The sequence below is a fragment of the Homalodisca vitripennis genome, chromosome 7, assembly GCF_021130785.1.
Source record: "Homalodisca vitripennis isolate AUS2020 chromosome 7, UT_GWSS_2.1, whole genome shotgun sequence".
In the NCBI taxonomy this organism is placed as follows: domain Eukaryota; kingdom Metazoa; phylum Arthropoda; class Insecta; order Hemiptera; family Cicadellidae; genus Homalodisca; species Homalodisca vitripennis.
The window spans coordinates 120,822,554-120,844,101 of NC_060213.1; the positions used below are offsets into that span (position 1 = coordinate 120,822,554).

Sequence of the window (21,548 nt, forward strand, 5' to 3'; positions counted from 1 at the left end):
AACTAACATTTAGTAATCTTGTTTTAGAAAAAATATTGTATTTAGACATCAGAAACGATATTGAAAACTTTTTAAATATTACAAAGCAAAATTAAACTGATTTTATTTGAAATAAATCACGAATTTATTGCTGTTGGATGACAATACGATATAGATTCATTGGGCTGGTTGCCATAGCTACCACCATGACATCACTTACAGACGTAATCGTTCAGTTCAAACTAATAACATATTTATTACAAAATTATTGGCGAACCTTTACGATTTATATCAGTGCATTTTAAGTATTTTCATCACTTATAAATTGTATTTAGTAACTTTTTGCTTACTGACGTCTAAATATGAGAATCAGAGTCAAGAGTTCAGAGCATCAACATTGAGCTACTCTGCCACGTGGCACTGTGCAGTAGAGAAAGATTAATTGTGTTTTGTGACTCCGGTGCGTGTATAGTTACTACATAGACACAAACCATACTAATTGGATTGGAGATGGAGAAAATAAGAATAATAAGAAATCTTGCTAAATTAACGAGTAACTATAACAAAATCTGCCGCAACTCGCCACCACTATTGAATAAAAAGGAGTAACGCTGCGTATACGGATTTATTTGATTTCATCTTACAATTTCTTTCAACCAAAACCTTTAAAACTGTTCTATTGTTAAGTTGAGTATCCTAGTAATACAATATAAATTTATTTTCAGAGTAAATATTTGTATCCTTTAAAACCTGTATTCAATAAAAAGCGTTGTGTAAACAGGATTGTGGTACCGTTAAACGAAAAAGCTGTCTTATAAAGTATCTTTGAACATAACAAAAACAAAAGTATTGAGTAGCATAACAATGAATCGTCTAGATAATTCTGCTATAACAAACAATTTTATACTCAAACGATAATAATTATATATCTATTGCTGTTGTATGAGACTACGATATAGATTCATTGAACTGGTTGCCATAGCTACCACCATGACCTCACTTATAGACGTAATCGTTCAGTTCGAATTAGTAACATTTCTGTTACAAAATATTGGCGAACATTTACGAATTATATCAGTGCATTTAAAGTATTTTCTTCACGTATAATTTAGGTTTAATAAACTTTTACTCACTTACGTCTAAATATGAGAATCAGAGTCAAGAAGTCAAAGCATCGACATTGAGCTACTCTGCCACGTTTCACTGTGCAGCAAAGAAAGATAATTGTGTTTTGTGACTCGGGTTTGATTTACTTTCAGAGTAAATATTTGTATCCTTTAAAACCTGAGTTTGAGGAAAAGCGCGGTAAACAGGATTTTTGTACCGGCAAACGAAAAAGCTGTCTCATAGATTATCTTTGAACATAGCAAAAACAAAAGTATTGACTAGCTTAACAATGAATCGTCCAGATAATACTGTTACAACAAAAAAATTTTATACTCAAACGACCATTATCATTAGTAATGTATCCTAAACAGACTTTATGGCTACGTAACCAAATATAACACAAGTACGCTTTTGTATTTATATGTCGAATCTAAAGTAGACATGCTGAGAAAGGGGTAATTCAATGTCATTTTGCTCCAGGTCACTTTCCTGAATAATCCTGTACTCCGAAGCTGTCAATACTTAACCTAATTTACGATATATATTGTAGTCTGGTGTCTCTTATGTTGTGTTTATTTTGAGCTTGTTCGTCGTAGGCTTTTTTGGATCACTCCAGACGAACATGGCACCAGATTGCAGGAGCGAAGTCTGTGGTAGCGTCAGGTTCTTCTTCTAAACTGGACCTAAACTCAACGCTCATAGTTAAGCTATACTGAATTGTACATCATCGTAAAGAATCAGCTGTAATGAAAAAATCTTACAATCCCGACTACAAACATTAAACATTGCCCTGAATGCCTCTTATATTCTATCAATAGATTCTACATTTAGGAATCCAGTGTGCATTTTTATATGGTGTGTTTTAATTCTGAAAAGAAACGTCGGATAAGTTAAAATAAGTGTCCAAAACAAATTATTTTGGAACTACGTATGTATAATAAATAAACTGCAGATTAAAATCGAAATGCGGCCATCTCCGGGTCATTTAAATTGTTGGTCACATCACTTGTACTTAAAATATTCATTCTTTCAATTTCGATGTCATTATTTACTTCAACTTTGATTATACTTCATTTGAAACTGGTGTCAACAAATATTCAATATTAATCTAGAGAAAATAAGTCTGGATATTTCCGAGATATGACAGGAATGACCGGATACTAACCTATCCACTTTTAGACTGAACCCAGCCATGTAATCCATCTAAATATATTTAGCTCTCTTAGATCTCATATTTGACTATGGAAACATTGAGAAAACATGTAACATCTCCAGCCAGTGCTTAGCGATTCGTGTGAAATCTGAACGCAGTGCCAACATCTGCTGCCGGTCCAGCTGTTGTTCAACTTTGGTTATGAAAACTCAATTTCCCTTGCCTGTCCTCATTTTTCGATTCACAAACAACATTTAGAACACATTAAAATACTCATACAAATGGACTAAATATTCTTTTATTAGTTGTAATCTGTTACAGTTAACTTTTTAAAACATATTGCATTAGCGTATTGTTTAATATTACGTAAATATCCTCAAAGATTGTAACCTAAAGAGTAATCTAGAAATAACAAAAGTTTATAAGTGTAATAAAACATAACACGTTACTTGTACCATAAACTTTCTATGTACGTGTCTGTGAACACTGCAAACAACGGATTTTCTGTCTAAATGTGGGGCAAATGTTTCTCTTATGAGCATACAACTAAAGTTCATCATTCGGCCTAACTGGACTCGTGAGATCTAAACACTGTTTCAGCAGTTATTGTATATTGGCTTTGTATATTGGCTTGTACACTTGTCATTGTAAATTCATGAGTTGATCATTAGTGTTTATTGTAATATAATATGAGAAGAGGTAGGAAGTCCAATGCTGTAGACAAAGAATCAAATTACTCTTTAGATCTCTTTTACTGAACATATTTCATCCAAATTCATGTAGATATGCCACCCTTATGTTTTTAGTCAGTATACTTATACTAAATGGTGCACTACCTAGGCTAATGGCCCATGAGAACGAGCAGAATAACGCTTAACTGCAATCAGCGTCTTCTTTCATAAAGAAAAGGGAATTGAAACAAAGGGGCAGAGCTTTTGTTTGAAATAAGTTAGTACCAAAACTGTTCTGAGAACTTTGTTAGTGAAGGAACTTTACAAAACTTTAGGTAGTAATTTTATAGATTGATCTTTGGAAGAGAATTCTATAGAATAGCCTTGCCACAGTAAAAGCTTCATATTTTAGTATTAATAATCATATTTATATATGTTCTACAGAATTTTGGGAACACCACTTCCAGTGCCGTTACCCCAACAGCCCTCGCACCCCCTACAACCAGAGACACACTCGGATGTGCTCCTCCCGAGAACAGCTCACTGTGGACAACACAGTGTCCGAGAATCAACTCCAGTTCGTCAGTGACGCTGAGATGGCCTTTGCTGTTGCTCTCAGAGATATGCACAGGTACACGTCGAATCCACGTCCTGATCCTACACGAGTGCATACCGGTTATTCTCGTCTTACTAAAATTTGATAAGAAATGTTAACCCTTTGAGATTCCATTAGTATAAAAATGCCTTAAAGTTGATTTTTTAACACGCTTTTATAGGCTTCGGTTGTATCTATGTAACGGAATATTTGCGCATAATTTTCACTAATTTCCAGAATTCCAAAAATCAAAATCGAAATCTTTTTTATTGTAGCGACATTGTATATACATTGTATGGCAAACGTTAATACGGGGTTTCTAAAATTCCAGGCATTCATACACACAATACACATTCATACTTACAATTTTAAAATCACGCCTCTTTCATTCTTCGCCAATGCAGCCCACTTAGCACAGCAAAGTCAGTCTTCTAATTGGGCGGTCTCCCAGTCAAATGCCAAAAACTCACCCGCATTATAGAATGCCTGAGACACCAAGAAGCGTTTGAGGCGAGTCTTCAACGCCTTAGGCGTTGGGGCATGTTTAATTGAATTGGGCAGTCTGTTGAGGAAAATGCACACCCGCTTGCGAGGGTAGGCGTTCATAAACTACCGTTCTGTGTCTCCCAGTCCAGTAGTTTGCTCTGCCACGCGTCTCATACATGTGTATGTCTTGGCCTCTGGTTAAGGCACATTTACTCGTACAAAACAAAGTTGTTTCCTAAATCTAGAGGCATGGCAGAGTCAACAGCTGCAATTTCTTGAAAGCTTCCCTGCACGACTCTCTAAATTAGATTTTTACGATTACTCTAATTGTTTTTTTTTGGAGTCTGAATTCTCTTTGAAACTGAGTGTTTGCGCACGCTCCCCAAAGGACCACTCCGTAGGCAAGATGGGGGTAAATAAAGCCGTGATACGCCGTAATCAGTACCTGACTCGGATAGTATTTGGCTAAAGATCTCAAAACAAAAATGCCTCTGACCAGATATTTGCGCAAACATGGTCAATGTGCTCATTCCAAGTCAGCCTTCAATCGAGGTGCATTCCTAGGAATTTTGAAGAGTAGACTTCTTCCAGTGTAGAGTCATCTAACAAAATGGCCGGCTCACACTGGTTGCCCGCAGTGCGCAAGGCAAAATTCAAAACGTTGGTTTTTGAAGAGTTTGTTGTTAGATTGAGGCTGTGGAAGTTGTTGATGTCAACAAAAGCCTGTTTTTCCAAAACTTCGCTTGACATTGCATTGAAAAAAAGAGTCGTATCATCGGCAAACTGCACTAATTTTCCATGCAGAAGCGATGGATTTATATCGTTCACGTAAAGCAGGAAAAGCACAGGACTGAGGATAGACCCTTGAGGGACTCTATATCTCAAGTCTATTGGTTTGGATGATTTATTTGATATTTGGACAACTTGGGATCTCTGACTTAGGAAGGAGCTAAGCCATTTAAGAGGCACGCCTCGAATGCCGTGGGACTCAAGTTTGTCGAGCAGTGTACCGTGATCTACGCAGTCGAATGCTTTGGACAGGTCTAAAAATACACTCGTTGTGTGGTTTCGACATTCAATTCCTTCTACAATCATATCGACAAGACTCACAACTGCGTCTGTTGTCGAATTGCCCTTTCTGAAACCAAATTGTTCATTTGAGAGCTGATTGTATTTGTCCAAAAAGTGAAGCGTTCTTATAAGAAATAGCTTTTCAAAAATTTTGCTTATCACTGGCAAAATTGAGACAGGCCGATAGTTAGTAACTGAAGCTGGGTCGTCTTTCTTAAAAATAGGAATAACTTTAGCAATTTTCAGGAGAGAGGGAAACACTCCTTTTTGGAATGAATAATTTACTAATTGGGTTAAGTGTCTCACTAAATGCTTGCAGCATTTTTTTTATGAGCCATGGAGACATTATATTGAGGTCGTTTGATTTTTTGGCTGGGAGCTGCTGAATAATTCGGTGAAGCTCATCCTCAACGACGGGCGACAACACCATTGACGATTTGGGGCTCTGTCTTTGCAAGGGGCGTACTTGAGGTTCAGATGGCCGAGGACCCCGCTCATCAGCAACGGATGCAAAAAAGTTATTAAACTGATTGGCAATCTCCGTTTCATCGTCCACAAGCCTTGACCCAATTTTAATTTTGACTGATTTATGAGTTTTCGATTTATTATTAATGATGCCCAAGTTGTTTTTCAAACATTGTTGTAAGAGAGAATAGATTTTGAGACATCATATGCTTTTGCAGCTTGGATTACTTTCCTGTATGTTTTTTTTGTAATTCTTGAAAAAAGTTTTAAATTGTTCGTTTGAAGTGGTTTTGTAAATTTCTGGGAAAATTTTAGTTTTTCTCTAGAAACTAAGATACCCACTTTGATCCAGTAATTTTTGGAAGTTTTTTCGCAAACATTGATAATTTTTTTAGGGCAGCAAATGTTAATGTGGAAATTTAGAGTGTCGTTAAACAATCTAAACTGCTGCTCTACAGGTTGAAATGAATTTAGAAAATCCCATCTTTCTTTAGAAAGAGGAGCGATGTTGAGGTGAGCGATGTTTTCTGGCCTTATGTCTCTTACTGTTTGTTTAATTTTGGGCTCCCTTTTGAGTTGTACCCCACTAATGACGGCTTCTTGGCCATAGTGGTCTGAGACAGCTGTATTCACTACAGACACCGCGACACTTGAGTGGTTGGTGATGATATTGTCGATAGCAGATTGTGTTGTAGCCGTCACTCTCGTCGGAGTTCTAACTAGCAACTCCAGGTCAAATGACCTAAGTAAATCGACTAATCGAATTGTGGAATGATGAGTGCTGTCAAACGCGTCAATTTTGAAATCAAGTCTGATTAATTTGAAAGGTTGCATACGTACCAAGAACCGATGACAATGCAATAATTTGATCATAGTTTTCCATTATCCTTATAAGGACCGCCAGTATTAATAAATTCTTTTATAGATCCTCTGTAGTGGATCGCGAGCTAGCGCGCGATCTGCGCTAACCCAATTCTCCATTCGTCTCGGTATTCTCAGTTTGCTATTTTGTTTGGACCTCACTTTTCGAAAGGGGTAAATGATACCGAGGAGAGCATTGATTATGATGCCTATGAAGAACAATCACACACGCGTCGTCCACTCATCACTCTGTTGAATGATAGTAAAATAGTTGTGAGAAATATTCCTGCAGTTGTCAGGGTGCCATATTTTATAGCAGCTTCGGACCCAAAAAACTTTTTCTACAGCTTACTTCTTCAACATATGCCATATCGCTCGGAAACTGAACTACTTGAAGGCTTCGATAATGCAAAAGAAGCTTTCTTAGCTCGAGAAAGTCGTTTAAGGGAAACAAGTAGACATAAGTGCCAACATCGAGAGTGGGACCAACAGCTTGAAAATGCATTTAACCAGATACATTCATTCGAAATTTTGGAACAGCCAGAGATTATAAATCCTGAAGCTGAAGAGGAAGAGTTACCAGAGACAGAAATGAACAATTGCCAATTCCAAAGAGCGCAACATGATATGAATGTTGATCAATGACAATTGTTCATTCTTATCACATAGAGTATCAAGAACCAACTCAATGGTGACACTAAACGAGAGAAAATTTTCGTTACTGGTGGAGCAGGCACCGGGAAAACATTCCCCTTTAATCTATTGAAAATTCGAGTGAACCAATGTTATGGCAAACCGGTGGTAAAAATTGGTGCTCTAACTGGAGTTGCAGCACGGTCGATCGGTGGATCTACGCTAAACCGTATGCCAAAACTACCAGTACAAAAAGATGAAGTATGCCACTTCTTACTGGCAATTATTTGTAAGGAATGCGTCAATTATGGCAAAATGTTGAGTTTTTGTTTATAGACGAAATTTATATGGTACCCTACGAGATGCTTTGTATGATCGACTCTCGATTGCGACAGCTGAAAAGTCCAGACGCTTGTTTTGGAGGCATAAATGTGGTACTCTTTGGTGATCTGATGCAGTTACCACCTGTTCGAGGACATCTAGTTTTTCAACAACCAGAACGCATGAAGCCAGCTACACATTTGTGGAGAAAGTTTCGTCTGGTTGAACTTAAACAAAATATGCGTCAACAAGAAGACACGACATTTATAGATGTGCTTAACGCCCTTAGAGTTGGAAAAATGACGTCTAGGCATCTTGAAATCCTTCTTGAAAAGGTTTCAACAGATGCGACTGATGAATTCTCGATTGAGAGAGCATTAAGAATCTACCTAACCAATGATCAAGTTGCTAGACACAACGAAACAGTTCTCCAGAGTTTTGAGAGTAAAGGGACAGTTATTATTATACAATAAAAGCACAAGACCAACTCATTGATACTACTCGAAATCTAGGTAACAAGGACTTAGATTCTGTGATACCTAATGATATTAATAACACCGGAGGACTTCCGAGTGTACTGAAAATATTCGTAGGAGCTAAAGTGATGTTAAGGTCGAACATTGACGTGTCGAAAGGTTTAGGGAATGGCAATATGCGTTTTATCACAGAAATTATCTGGCCAAATTTTCGCAGAGCCCAACTATACGCGGAAGACATCCCGTCAGTCCGTATTGATTTCGGACCAGATGGTGTGCACATGATTAAACCGATATCCTACAGTTCCCAGTAAAATACAGCTATGGAACTGCTGAGAGACGAATGTTGCCATTAATCCTAAGTTGGGCTTCAACCGTTCACAAGATGCAATGTTGTACTGTTGATCATGCAGTCATTTATCTAGGCTCGCGATTGTTTGATGCTGGACAAGCCTATGTAGCACTTAGTCGTGTAAGATCTTTAAACGGTATTCGGATTGAAGAACTTGATTGCTCTAAGTTAACAGGACAATACCCCATGCAATAGTGAAGCTTTAAATGAAATGATGAGATTGCGGAATGATTCGTAAGAAATACCACATCTCCACAAGAAACTAATTGATACATCGAACTAAAAAATTTAAAATAAATAATAGTTTTAAAAAAACTACAAAACATGCTTTTATAGCTAACCAAACTAAAAAATAGAAAATAATTTTTAATTACAAAGAGTTTATATTATGGTAGTAGAAAGCAAAACAATCAATCATTCTCAATCACCTCAAAATAAAATTATAATAAAATGTAAGTTATTAACAGAATACATTAATTCAGAGTAAAAAAGCGTGGGGTGCATTTTACTACATTTCATGAGTCTCCTCTCAAAGATAATTACCGATAGAATGATTGTAATATTTAATATATCAAGCATCCCACGCTTTTTACTCTGAATTAATTTATTCTGTTAATAACTTAAATTTTATAATAATTTTATTTCATTATGTTGTCAGATTTATAGTTTCCGAGATTATAATAGTTGAATATTAAAGGAACCAACCTGTATATCCAAATGACATAGATTTTTGTTAATCTAACCTAATCTTCATCTGCACAGGGAACTCTGTCATGGCAGTCTAGGACTCTGTGAACACATGAGACCCACCAAAGGTCCTGAACTGCTCAAATATTTGCGTAAAGTCAACTTTGAAGGTAATGTCAATGGGGTTTGTGTACCTTGACCCCACTTTCTAAAACAACTATAAACTATAATGTACTGTTAACTATTATTTAGTAATATTTTTATTATTAGTTATTTTGAAAACAATAATGTCATGTTTACCGGCGAGTACGGCGAATATTGGTTTAGAATGGATTTGTTAAGAAAAGGTCAAAATTATTGTTAAAGAATCCTCAGTGTTCGTACATGGTCATATATAGTTTTTCATATGATCCAAGTCATATTTAAATAAAAGCCTTTTTGTATTAACATATTTCAAGTAAATATTAAAGGGGTTATGCACTTTCGTTTGTTTGTTTAATGAGTTACTTCATTTTTCGTTGTGTGACTTTATTTACAGCGAAATATATTTTCCGATCAAATGATCATAACTGTTTAAATTGCACGACTTTTTTGTATGGATCAAGTAATACATTTTTAGGTTAATAGGTCACTGTATTAAAGAGCTGTTTTAATATGGGTTCCACTTAAATAACAGTGAATATTTTCACATCGATAAAGCGTGAAGAGAAAGTATTTTAATCTTACCTTAAGTACCGATTCTTGTGTATTGTGTAGTGTATAATTACAGAAGGAACTAGACAGACGGATGTGAATTTATATAATTTATAAAACATTTCCAGTGACAATTACAATAATCAAAATAACTATTGACGTATTAAGAAGTTAATGGGTAAATACAGGAATTCTTTGTTGAAAATGATGTCCTGGATCATTTTACAACTTCTGAACGTCCACATATGTATCAATCTGTATATGAAACATTTGCATTTAAAATATGAGGTTTATTGAATCAAAAAGAAGACTTGACAGTTACATTAGAATATAATTATATTTACGAAAAATTAAAGATATTCTTTTTTGTTTTATAAATGGATAAATATAAACACGTTTGAAAATTAAGGGTGTATACGCAATAACCGATGTTTAGCTATGTTCGCACAAAAAAAAAAAACTGTGTAAAATTCTGATAAAGAGATGAACCGAATTATTATCCTGATCTCTCTAAACTGTAAAACCATTCATGAAATTTCACCTTTCTGAGTCAATCTATCGTTTCTCTGCCTGTAAGCCTGTCTGGAGACAAGTTCAAGTTTGACTCTAACGGTGACGGGCCGGCGCGTTACAATATCATTCACTTCAAGCAGATGTCATCCGGCAACTACCGGTGGGTCAAGGTCGGAGACTATCTGGACGAGGAGTTGACTCTGAACATGTCAGGTTAGTCCTACAATATCGTTTACTTCAAGTAGACTTCCTCCGGCAACTACCGGTGGGTCAAGGTGGGAGAGTATCTTGACGGAGAGTTGACTCTGAACATGTCAGGTTAGTCCTACAATATCGTTGACTTCAAGTAGACTTCCTCCGGCAACTACCGGTGAGTCGAGGTGGGAGAGTATCTTGACAGGGAATTGACTCTGAACATGTCAGATTAGTCCTACAATATCATTCACTTCAAACAGACGTCCTCCGGCAACTACCGGTGGGTCAAAGTCGGAGAGTATCTGGACGGGGAGTTAACTCTGAACATGTCAGGTTAGTCCTACAATATCGTTCAATTCAAACAGATATCCTCCAGCAACAACCAGTGGGTCTAGTATCTGGACGGAGAGTTGATTCTGTACATGCCAGGTGAGCAATAACCTTCTAATAAATATTAATTGGTGAAGAAATATTGTTAGGCCACATGATCTCCATCACGAATATATTGTAATGGCATCAAGAACAGAGGTGGGTTTGTAATAACAGGTTGTATGTCACATTTATATAAAAATGGATTAGTTAAATCTGTCTTAAAATAAATTAACATTTCGGTGTTACCAAACAAAATTTAAGTACGAAACCTGTTTTAGTTAAATTAATTCACGATATTTTTTTCTATTCACTTCCACTTGACATTTTTGTTTTTATCCGTTGTTTTTTACATTTTCATATATCCTGTTGTTCCATCCATATTAATGTAGTAATGTTTTTTTACTTTGTTTTCTTACTTTATCATACTAAATCAAAAAGAACTTATGAGTTATTAGTTCTGCTTTTTACTTTATTTTTAATCAAAGAAATGTTTATGTCCATAATCATATCCTTGTTATTTCCATTTATAAATTGAAACACCCACTAAAGTTAAATCTCGAAAAATTCACTCCATATAAGTAGTATAAGGACTGCTCTTTGCATAAAGCCATTTTGTCAACCTATTAGGAAATTACTTGCACTCTAGTAAAGTTGTAATACTTTTTTAAACTCTTTAACCGAGTAAAGGTTTTTATATTTGTTGTTTAAATCTCCATGTGTTTTAGAAAAAGGTAATTCTTAATAGGTATGCTATTTTACGTTATAAACGACAACACATGTTTATATAATAAAATAAATATTCGTCATAGGCACATCATATACATATTAAACACAGATATTCGTCGTGTGCTTCAGTTTTATTTTTCAGTTTAAATCACAGTAACACACACATTTCGGGTATCATAAGAGATACTATCATTATCTAATCATTGACACAAGTACAAGCCATATGCCGTTCACCTTTGTACCCTCACCAATCACCAGTCACCAGGTTCTGTGAACGCTCATTTATCTATGTGGTCGTGTTTTACTAGTGTCATTGTCCAGATCATATAAAACTATTATTAATTTTTGTCACTTCATTATTCCTCAGCATGGAATAAAGTGATGTGTTTCCGAAGTCAATAATGCAATATTGCTCAATTGCAATAGTGTGAAAAGTGGTGATTATTATGTTTATATGTTTCTTTATTATGTTAAAGAAACATATTTTATAGATATAAAGTGTACATTATTGACAACAAATTTGGAATAGAAATCTATCTTGAGTTTCGTATTACGCATAAAATTAGGATCAAATGGGATATGTTGAGTTTACTCATTATGTTTAGTTTAATATGTTAATTTGAACAAATTAAATATGACTCATACATAGGTGTGGTTTGGTAATTTACTCTGCTACATTCAGGTCAAAACTCAAACAAAATCGTATCAAAACTTGTACACAAGTATTACTGAGAACGCTGACATATTCACATTAGAACTCGCGCACAGGCTATACTGATAGCTCTGCCACATTCACACTTGAAACTCTAATTCAAACTTACAGTGTCAGTCATATAAATTTTATATAGTATGATTTTGTGTATTTATATTAAGAATAAAACATTGATATTACACAAGATACATAAATTGTGTCACTCTTTTTGACTACTGTCAACATTAAAAATGTATTAGTTTTGTTAAAATGTACACAAAAATTTTGTTGATTCCAGTGATTTGTCATTAACTCATAAAAGGAATTAAACTCATTTTAGTCCAAAATATCTCTTTATAGAGCTTTGAAACTTATTTCTTGCTAATGCTTTGATACACTCCAGTAGTCTGTGAGATTGAATTATCAGGTTGTCCCTTCCACACGTATTATATCCGTGACGTAACTGCCCTTTGTCAACTAACATTTGTATCCACATTACAGAGCCACCTCCAGGATATAGAGGCAAAGTAAAGTCAATAATACCAAAGTCCCGATAGCATTACTGCATTACTCTCTAAACTTTAAATTTGTAATGATTTTGACTATTTTCTTATGAACCGAAAGCCTCTTTCAAATTCGTATTATGAGCTGCTAGTCAACAAACTTTCTTTTTCAATCTTAATTTATGGTGAAAATGTGGATATACCAGACCAAAATAGGCTATTTTTTATAACATTTTAAGGAAAATATTTGTCAGGTTACGCCTATCACATACCATTTTCAATTCTTGATAACACGTCAATAAAATCACTTCACGTACACTTTCTATCGAGGTGCGTTCCCAGGAATGTAGTAGAATAGAATTTTTAGAAAAGAATCTAACTATAGCGAAGGGTACGCTTCCATTTTCTTGTTGAAACTAATAAAGTTAGTTTTTTTTATTTCGATTGCAAAGTCTGTTTCGACAAAGATATGAATCCATGAACTAGTTCCATGTAGACATTGATTTCCAAACCATTTTTTTTATATCACAGCCAGTGAGTCGGGATATTTTTATATTGAACAGTATTGAATAGCCTTTTGTTTAAATTGAAAATAAAAGAAGACCGGAGTCAAAGTCTAGTCTTACTTTTTGTGATTTTAATTTTTAACTTGGAAACACTGATGCTTAAATCAAGAAAGGACTTAATTACACTCATGTGTAGCTGTCCACCGACACCGCAATTACCGCAGATCAAATTTTAAACACACATATTGATATTCGATTCTACCACATTCACAACAATACTCGCGCACAAGTGGTAAACCAACTCTGACACCTTTCACATAAAAACTCATAAACACGTATTGCTGACGATTCTACCCCATTAACAACGATACTCGCGCACAAGTAGTAAGGCTAACTCTGACAAAGTACACATTAGAACTCATATACACGTATTGCTGACGATTCTACCCCATTAACAAAGGCACTCGCGCACAAGTAGTAAGGCTAACTCTGACAAAGTACACATTAGAACTCATAAACATGTATTGCTGACGAGTCTACCCCATTAACAAAGACACTCGCGCACAAGTAGTAAGGCTAACTCTGACAAAGTACACATTAGAACTCATAAACACGTATTGCTGACGATTCTACCCCATTAAACAAAGACACTCGCGCACAAGTAGTAAGGCTAACTCTGACAAAGTACACATTAGAACTCATAAACACGTATTGCTGACGATTCTACCCCATTAACAAAGACACTCGCGCACAAGTAGTAAGGCTAACTCTGACAAAGTACACATTAGAACTCATAAACACGTATTGCTGACGATTCTACCCCATTAAACAAAGACACTCGCGCACAAGTAGTAAGGCTAACTCTGACAAAGTACACATTAGAACTCATAAACACGTATTGCTGACGATTCTACCCCATTAACAAAGACACTCGCGCACAAGTAGTAAGGCTAACTCTGACAAAGTACACATTAGAATTAATAAACACGTATTGGTGTTGAATATTGTAAATAAGTATATCCATAAACACGGGTTTTATTAAAGAAGCCTACTTTTATGGATTTGAAATATTTAGAGGTTTTCACTTCGTGTTTCATATTTATAATCATTATTAAATGTTCTTTAAATATTTGGATTCTTATAAACTAAATTTAAAATTTCAAAAATAAACAAACATTATAGTGTACATATATGTGTCCTTATAAACAGAGGGCTGAAATTTGTTCTGAATCTTTCACTTGTCATGCCTGTTGTCAAAGAAATTTAGAAGAATCCATCTAATTAAATCCAAAACATTATCTAACTTTATACTTTAGATTTATTTCTACATTATAAATACATTATTCCGTTTTAAATAGAAATCCATGAGATAAATCCAGCATAACTTAGTTAAGTGGGAGTAATATCCACTAAATAAAGTTACCCTAAATAAAAACACACACACGCACACACACATTCTTTAATTATGTAAAATATCTATCTATACGTAAAGGAAATTTTGATATTCCAATCATGGCATTATTAATTTATAATACATTAATGAATGTTATTAATGCATATTTAAAAAAAAGGAAATAATCGTTTACATCCTAAATTATTCAAAGAATTGGATCAGTTGTAATTCACTTATAAATTTAACTGTGGCCAATAAAGCAAAATCCTTTTAACACTGATTATCTAAATACCTAAATCAATGTCCGGCTGAATGCAGACTTTTTTAACTACCCTTACCGTAATTACTTCATTCTCAATGAACTTACTACTGAAACAAATCTTTCTACAAATTTTAATATTAAATAAGTAAATCTATCCGAAAACTGTCCTTCAGTTTAAAATCATATTTTCGTAGGCATATGTTTACTACAAAATTATTTATATCTTATCGGTATGTTCTTTTAGTTCTCAGAATGGATTTAAATTTGCTTCAAAATATCATACTCCGGTTTCAGTGGATTCACATATTGAAAGTCCATTAATGCGGGGAGTTTACGACTGCGAGGCGGAACTGCTAGTGCGTTATTATCAGGAGATATAATTGTGTCAAATGTAATAATAAACTGCTGGCCTTTCATTTCAGGCTCCGCTAATAAAATCCGTCTATCAATCTAAATATATAAATATTTCACTCCAGAGGTTGGCTTTTAGTATCTTAATTAAAAAATACCATTACATACTATTAAAAGCTCCCAACACCCCACATCCATACATACCATACATTAAAAATTATCATTATATTTTGTTGTTAAATTTATATTCCATTTTTTAATTAGATACTATATTGAATATAAATTATAAAATATTATTAATAACACATAGTTGGACTTGTGACAGTTCATTGGCATAGATAGAGACACTAATTATAAGTTTCTGATATGAAAAGTTTGTAGATTTGAGATCATTTCCTATTTTAAACTCAGTTTTACTTCATCCCTGTGTTAACATTGATGGAGTAATATATGCGCGGCCAACTAGTATGCCTTCTGATGTCAATAATGAACCTTAGGGACTGGATTACAAAGGATCTTTGTATGACATTGCAAGCTCGTAACTTTCTGTTCTGAGACTGTTGTTATATAATATGATATTTCTATAATCCCATTTTCTTTTGATATAGGTAGAATATAAACTTCTGCATTTTAATTTCATTACTTCCTGTATTTTAGCTTAATAGTAGGTACTCTAGCTGTTCTAAAATAAATCAAACTATTATATCGTTCCTTTACGCTTTATTTATTAACATATTAGATTATCCAGTAACACACTAGGCGAAACATTAGATTACTATAGTTACAATCATAGATGTCACCAGATGTCACAGTACAAACTCAACATAGTGATTGGTATGTGCCGACAGATGTACAGTTCCGCCTGGGGCAGTCACAACCCCCAGAGTCTGTCTGTAGTCTGCCGTGCGAGTTGGGACAAGCCAAACAGTACGTGGAGGGAGAGAGCTGTTGTTGGCACTGCTTCAACTGTACACAGTACCAGGTAAAGTTGTTTGTATCTCACTGTTCATTGCAGCCCAATCTAAGAAGAAATAACAATTTAAATAATATAAAATTGTAAGCAGTAAATCATGAATGAGAAATGTTTATTCCTCCAATTCCAACATTACAAAAATAAACAAAATACAAGTAGGTGTACCCAATCAGCGACAAAAAATAAACTTACGGAAGACTATTAACTGAAAATCAACACATACAGTAAAGATTATTTCAAGTTATACAGTCCTGGTTTTCAATTCAAGGTGTAAATGTATGTTGAGATAGGAATTAATCTAATATTGTAATACTAAAAGACGAATGCTCTGGTTTTATCACACCTTGAATTTTTCTTGGCTACAAAGTAAATGTTGCGTATTTTTAAAATAATATAATTTATTCGGCTGATAGATCTCAAATATTACTTATTTGTTTGTACTTAACTTTCCTTGAGCAATCAAAAGGGAATAATAAACTAAAGCGGGCTTAGACAAAAACGCAAAATTATCAAGGGAATAAAATATCCACTGTCAGACACATTACGAAATCTTCTTTCGAAGATCACGCAGAACGTGTTTACTAGACTTTTTAAAGTCAATCTTCTTTGGTGATCTGTAAGAAAGTGTTCACTTTAATTGACCATTTGAATTCACACAAAACTGCGATGATTTTGCGAAATGTTTAGTAGGTACATTTAGATTTGATAAAATTTTAAAATTACCATCGGATTCCTGAATAAATGTTTTAGATGAGGTCAACACAAAAGTGTTTCATGTTTTATAGCTAATTCTGGAAACTCAACAATGAATCCAGTAAACAGATTCTGGACATTTCAGAGGTGTTTTCCAAATATCCAGTGGAGCTGTCACTCTATACCACAAGCAAGTCACCCTGACGCAAAGCTGTAATAACCTGTGTTTGTGTAGGTAAGACACCCTCTGGACGAGACTCAGTGTGTTATGTGTCCTGAGGGAACAGTACCAGACCCCAGCAAACAACAGTGCCTGAATATTCCAGAGGTGTTCCTCAAGGCAGAGAGTGCCTGGGCCATCGGAGCTATGTCTCTGTCTGCCACAGGTAGGTCATCTTCTTATACTATATATACACACTCACCACTATATTGCTTGAAGTAATTGCTCTATTGCCAACAATACTAAAATAAGATCCTAACACCACCTCATACTTTAGTGTCAGTGACTTCTAAATCAAGATTTTTTCGCAGGTATCATAATAACCCTCCTGGTGGTGGGGGTGTTTCTTCGACACAACACGACCCCGGTGGTCAAGGCCGCGGGCCGGGAGCTGAGTTATGTCCTGCTCACCGGTATACTGCTGTGTTACTCCGTCACCTTCGCGTTGGTGCTGCGGCCCAGCAATGTCGTCTGTGGCATCCAGAGGTCGGTAACATCGTGTCCACAGCTACAGACACGTTCTAGATGTTTACAGTGCAGATGTCAGACTCAGCTGTACTATAATTTGTGTTGTTGGCCAGGTTCGGGACAGGGTTCTGTTTCACGGTGGTGTACGCAGCGTTACTCACGAAGACTAACCGGATAGCCCGTATCTTCAACGCCGGCAAGCGGACTACAAAGCGGCCCAACTTCATCTCCCCTAAGTCTCAGCTGATCATCTGCAGCGGTCTTGTGTCTGTACAGGTAACAGGATATATGAAGGGGGGAGGGGAGGGAAGTACAATGTTCCCAACTATACTGTTTTCATTGCTTTATTGTGTATGGAGATATCATTTGAGACATAAAGCAATCAGAACATTATATCGTGTTTATGTACGGTTAAACATTTATTTATCATTTTAAGTTACCTTCAAATATTGTATTGAAAATACAAAGACAATTTTACATAAAGTAATAGCCAAATGTAATAATTTAATAATTTGCAATCATTACTGTAAGATGTTTGGCAAAATAGAGTATCAGTTTCCAAAAAAAAGTTATGTTCTTAAAACATCCATCCTGTTCAAAGATAACGTATTTTTCATCTGAAATCTTCTGCTATTTCACAAATTCCACGATTTGCAGCCAAAACAGATAATAATGCAAAAATAGCGTAAGCCAGGATGGACAGATTAATAATTTGTTTGTAATTCAGAAAGTACAACACTAACATCTATTGTGGTCACCTAGGTCTTAATCAACGGTATATGGATGATCGTATCACCCCCTCGGGCCATCCACCACTACCCCACACGAGAGGATAACCTGCTGGTCTGCGCGTCATATGTCAATGCTTCATACATGATAGCGTTTGGCTACCCCATACTGCTCATCCTGGTTTGTACCGTGTACACTGTCCTCACTCGGAACATCCCTGAGGCATTCAACGAGAGTAAGCACATAGGTGAGTATCTTGTGAACATGTGAAACCTATCTTCTTTCGACAAAGTCCAGATTGCAGATCACGAAATGTAATGTTACAGATTTCATGTAACACTGAACTAAGGTAAATGTCCAAAAAGTAATATATCCATCACAGTCCATTCACTGTTATGGATGGTGATATATTAACTTTTAACATTTAACATTTAATATTAACTGTTTACAGTTCTAGGAATACCAACATACGGATAGCAAACATAGTGACGATATTTATTGTCTTAGGGTTCACAATGTACACTACTTGTGTGATATGGCTGGCATTCGTACCTCTGTACTTCGGCACTGGTCACCACATGCCGCTCCGCATCACCTCCATGTCCGTGACTATCAGCATGTCCGCCAGCGTCACTCTGGTCTGCCTCTTCTCTCCTAAGGTAAGTACTTACAAGTAGCAACCCTAGGTACAGCAAAAAGTCTGTCACTATTATTTTTTTAATCATTCCAAAAAATAGATAGGTAATGTGGCAAATAGATATAACATATGGTGAATGGCTGCATGTATCTCTATGACACGTTTATGTGCTCCGTAAAAACCTTCAAGTGCATTAAATCTTGTTTGATAACATCGCGGTAATCTCTTCTTTGTAATTTAGATCCTTAATATAACCGGATAATAAAATAGATGCTATCTTACAGAAACATATTTTTATTTAGATTCTGAACGCTGCCATACCAGCCCCAAAAATTTTGTTTGACTTACTTTTTTGCCTTAGTACTCTGTAATGGTCTAAGTATGTAAGTCCTCCATACAAAATAACTGCGTTCAAAGTCTTTATACAATGTTTTATGTTTTATTAGAACATTTTTAATCATCATACAGATGCACGTCAATTGTGCTGTACACAATATGGAACGTTATACTGTAACAGAAGTGAGTATTACCAAGAGTCAATGTTTCAGTTATACATCATCTTGGTCCGACCAGAGCGCAATGTACGCCAGTCCATGATGCCAAGTCGGCACGGACTGTTCAAGTCCGGCACTGCAGCCAGTGTCATGGTCGGTGCAGCTCCAGTGGCCCATACTCACCAACCGTTTGCTCAAGTCCTTGGTACGCATTGTTCATGTATATGAGTAACTCACTGCTCATCATTTATTCCTAACTATTACATTCTACAAATATTACAAGTATATAATTGTGTATTTAAAAAGTATAGGTACATGCTTATGTAAATATCACACATTATATAATCAATAAAAAAATATCGAGTATCTACAATCTCTTCATGAATAAAATTAGTGATAAACTTAGGAAAGCCAAAATAATTTCAAATAAATATGAATTTTTATATACAGTCTCTACCTTGTAATTTTGAACAAAATAACATAGAGAAGTGAGCGTTTTGAGTGTGTCTTAGATAGTATTAATAAATATTTCATAAATGTTATAAACAAAACACAACAAAATTTTGCTTCGAATCGTTGTATATATGTCTGTGGTCTATTACTGTCCAGCATCAGTGTAACTAAAGTAGTCCAAATTATGAACATCATGACTTTTTCGCAAAAAGAAAATTTTTATAAAACTTTAAAGCCAATTAAAATTGGAAACAAAACTTTTATAACGGTTTGGAAAATGACACAACACTTAGTTAACAATCTATTATTCAGTATGTCCAGAAAGATCATATTCTGTAGTCATGGTTTGATCACAACCAGGTCAGTACTATAATATAATATTATCTTGAAGGGTGAACAAAATTAAATGAAAAATGTCTTTATTGGAGGCTAAGTTAGGACTACAAAGTCCTCTCTACCACTTAACCTCAATATGGGTGAATAACCATGAAACGCTGACTTATCTCACTCAAATACAATTGAAAACTATGGGATCAATAATAAGAATACTGTAGATTGGTTTATTACATTTTCTGGGAAATTACAGTTTTATTCGCACGATGGTTACGGCATCAATGTCCCGTCTATTGATTTGATAATCTTGAGAATTAATAATAGTTCAAGAACAGACCCTACAACAACTTTAATTTCTTGTTCATTTTTTAAAGAAATGGTGTACTTCTTTTTAAAATACGCATTGCTGTTTTAGGTCAAAGAGAATGCATAGCTCTGGAGATCAATGAGGACACCAAGAAACACAAAAAGGACAAAGTCCAGACATCGACAAGGTCGACTCAAACTACGACAACGACGCCAATAGCAATAACCAACAAGTCTCCCACTTTAGCTAAGGTAAACAACGTCGTCAACAACATTTCCTCGTTTGTCGAGAACGGGCCTCCGCTGAACCTCTAGCAGCACGCCCCGCAGTCGCAGCGCAAGGCTCACCGTCGACGCAAAATCATTCCCAAGAGCAGAACCCCCGTCGTCGTATGATCACTGTACATATTCTAATAAAAGCGATTTTATACTTAATTGTTTCATTTTGTCCTCAGTTATCCCAGCAAAGAGATACTCCAGGAACCACTAAGATTTAAAAGAATTTGTGGGCACAAAATGCTTTATAAATTATGTAGGTACGAGTAGAAAATCTTAAGTAATTCCTTTTACCCCTGTGATTTATAATGGTTGAGAAAACCAATCCTTCCGGAATATTTAAGCAGCGTCTTGAAACAGTAATAAAAATAGAAATGTGTAAATGTAAGTGTTCATACCTGTTCAAAAGTCACTTCTTAATTTTTAACTGGTTCAAAATAAACACGGTTTTTCTTTCAAATGCCTTGGATATGTTTCTTAATCAGTACCAGTTAATACAAATGTTAGTGTAGTAGTCGTTCTCACGTTATCAAAATAATTATTAAGTCGACTATTTCTCAACATCAACTGAAAATGAATTTTTTATGACAAAGATATTAAAGCATTTTGAAAATTAAGAATGCTTATATTTCTTCAAGTTTCAAGGGACGAATAATTATTATCCCAACTATATAATTTTCAATTTTTTACCATCACTACCTGGAAACCTTCCCGCGATAACAAAAATCTTGTGAAGTTACAAACTGTCAATTATACATTTCTGTGGGCAGACTCATTTACTGAAATTGTCGAAGTGATTTCATTATTAGATCCATGGCCCAATATCAGTCAAAGCCGTAGAACAGCCTTCCAAACGGCACATATATTGGCCATACAGATATTTTCCACACTACATTCATACAGG

General features: G+C 35.2%; 1 protein-coding gene across 1 annotated transcript in view; it reads left to right on the forward strand.

Moving 5' to 3' along the window:
* The window catches only part of LOC124366863 (metabotropic glutamate receptor 2-like), a 56,567-nt gene extending 35,769 nt beyond the window's left edge, over positions 1 to 20,798 (forward strand). The window contains 11 exon segments of the mRNA XM_046823464.1: positions 3,355 to 3,541; positions 8,933 to 9,022; positions 10,122 to 10,276; positions 15,911 to 16,044; positions 16,964 to 17,114; positions 17,260 to 17,434; positions 17,530 to 17,692; positions 18,179 to 18,392; positions 18,653 to 18,804; positions 19,331 to 19,481; positions 20,478 to 20,798. Coding sequence (XP_046679420.1) covers positions 3,355 to 3,541; positions 8,933 to 9,022; positions 10,122 to 10,276; positions 15,911 to 16,044; positions 16,964 to 17,114; positions 17,260 to 17,434; positions 17,530 to 17,692; positions 18,179 to 18,392; positions 18,653 to 18,804; positions 19,331 to 19,481; positions 20,478 to 20,683 — 1,778 coding nt within the window. The 3' untranslated portion in view covers positions 20,684 to 20,798.
* Positions 20,799 to 21,548: the final 750 nt, after the last annotated feature.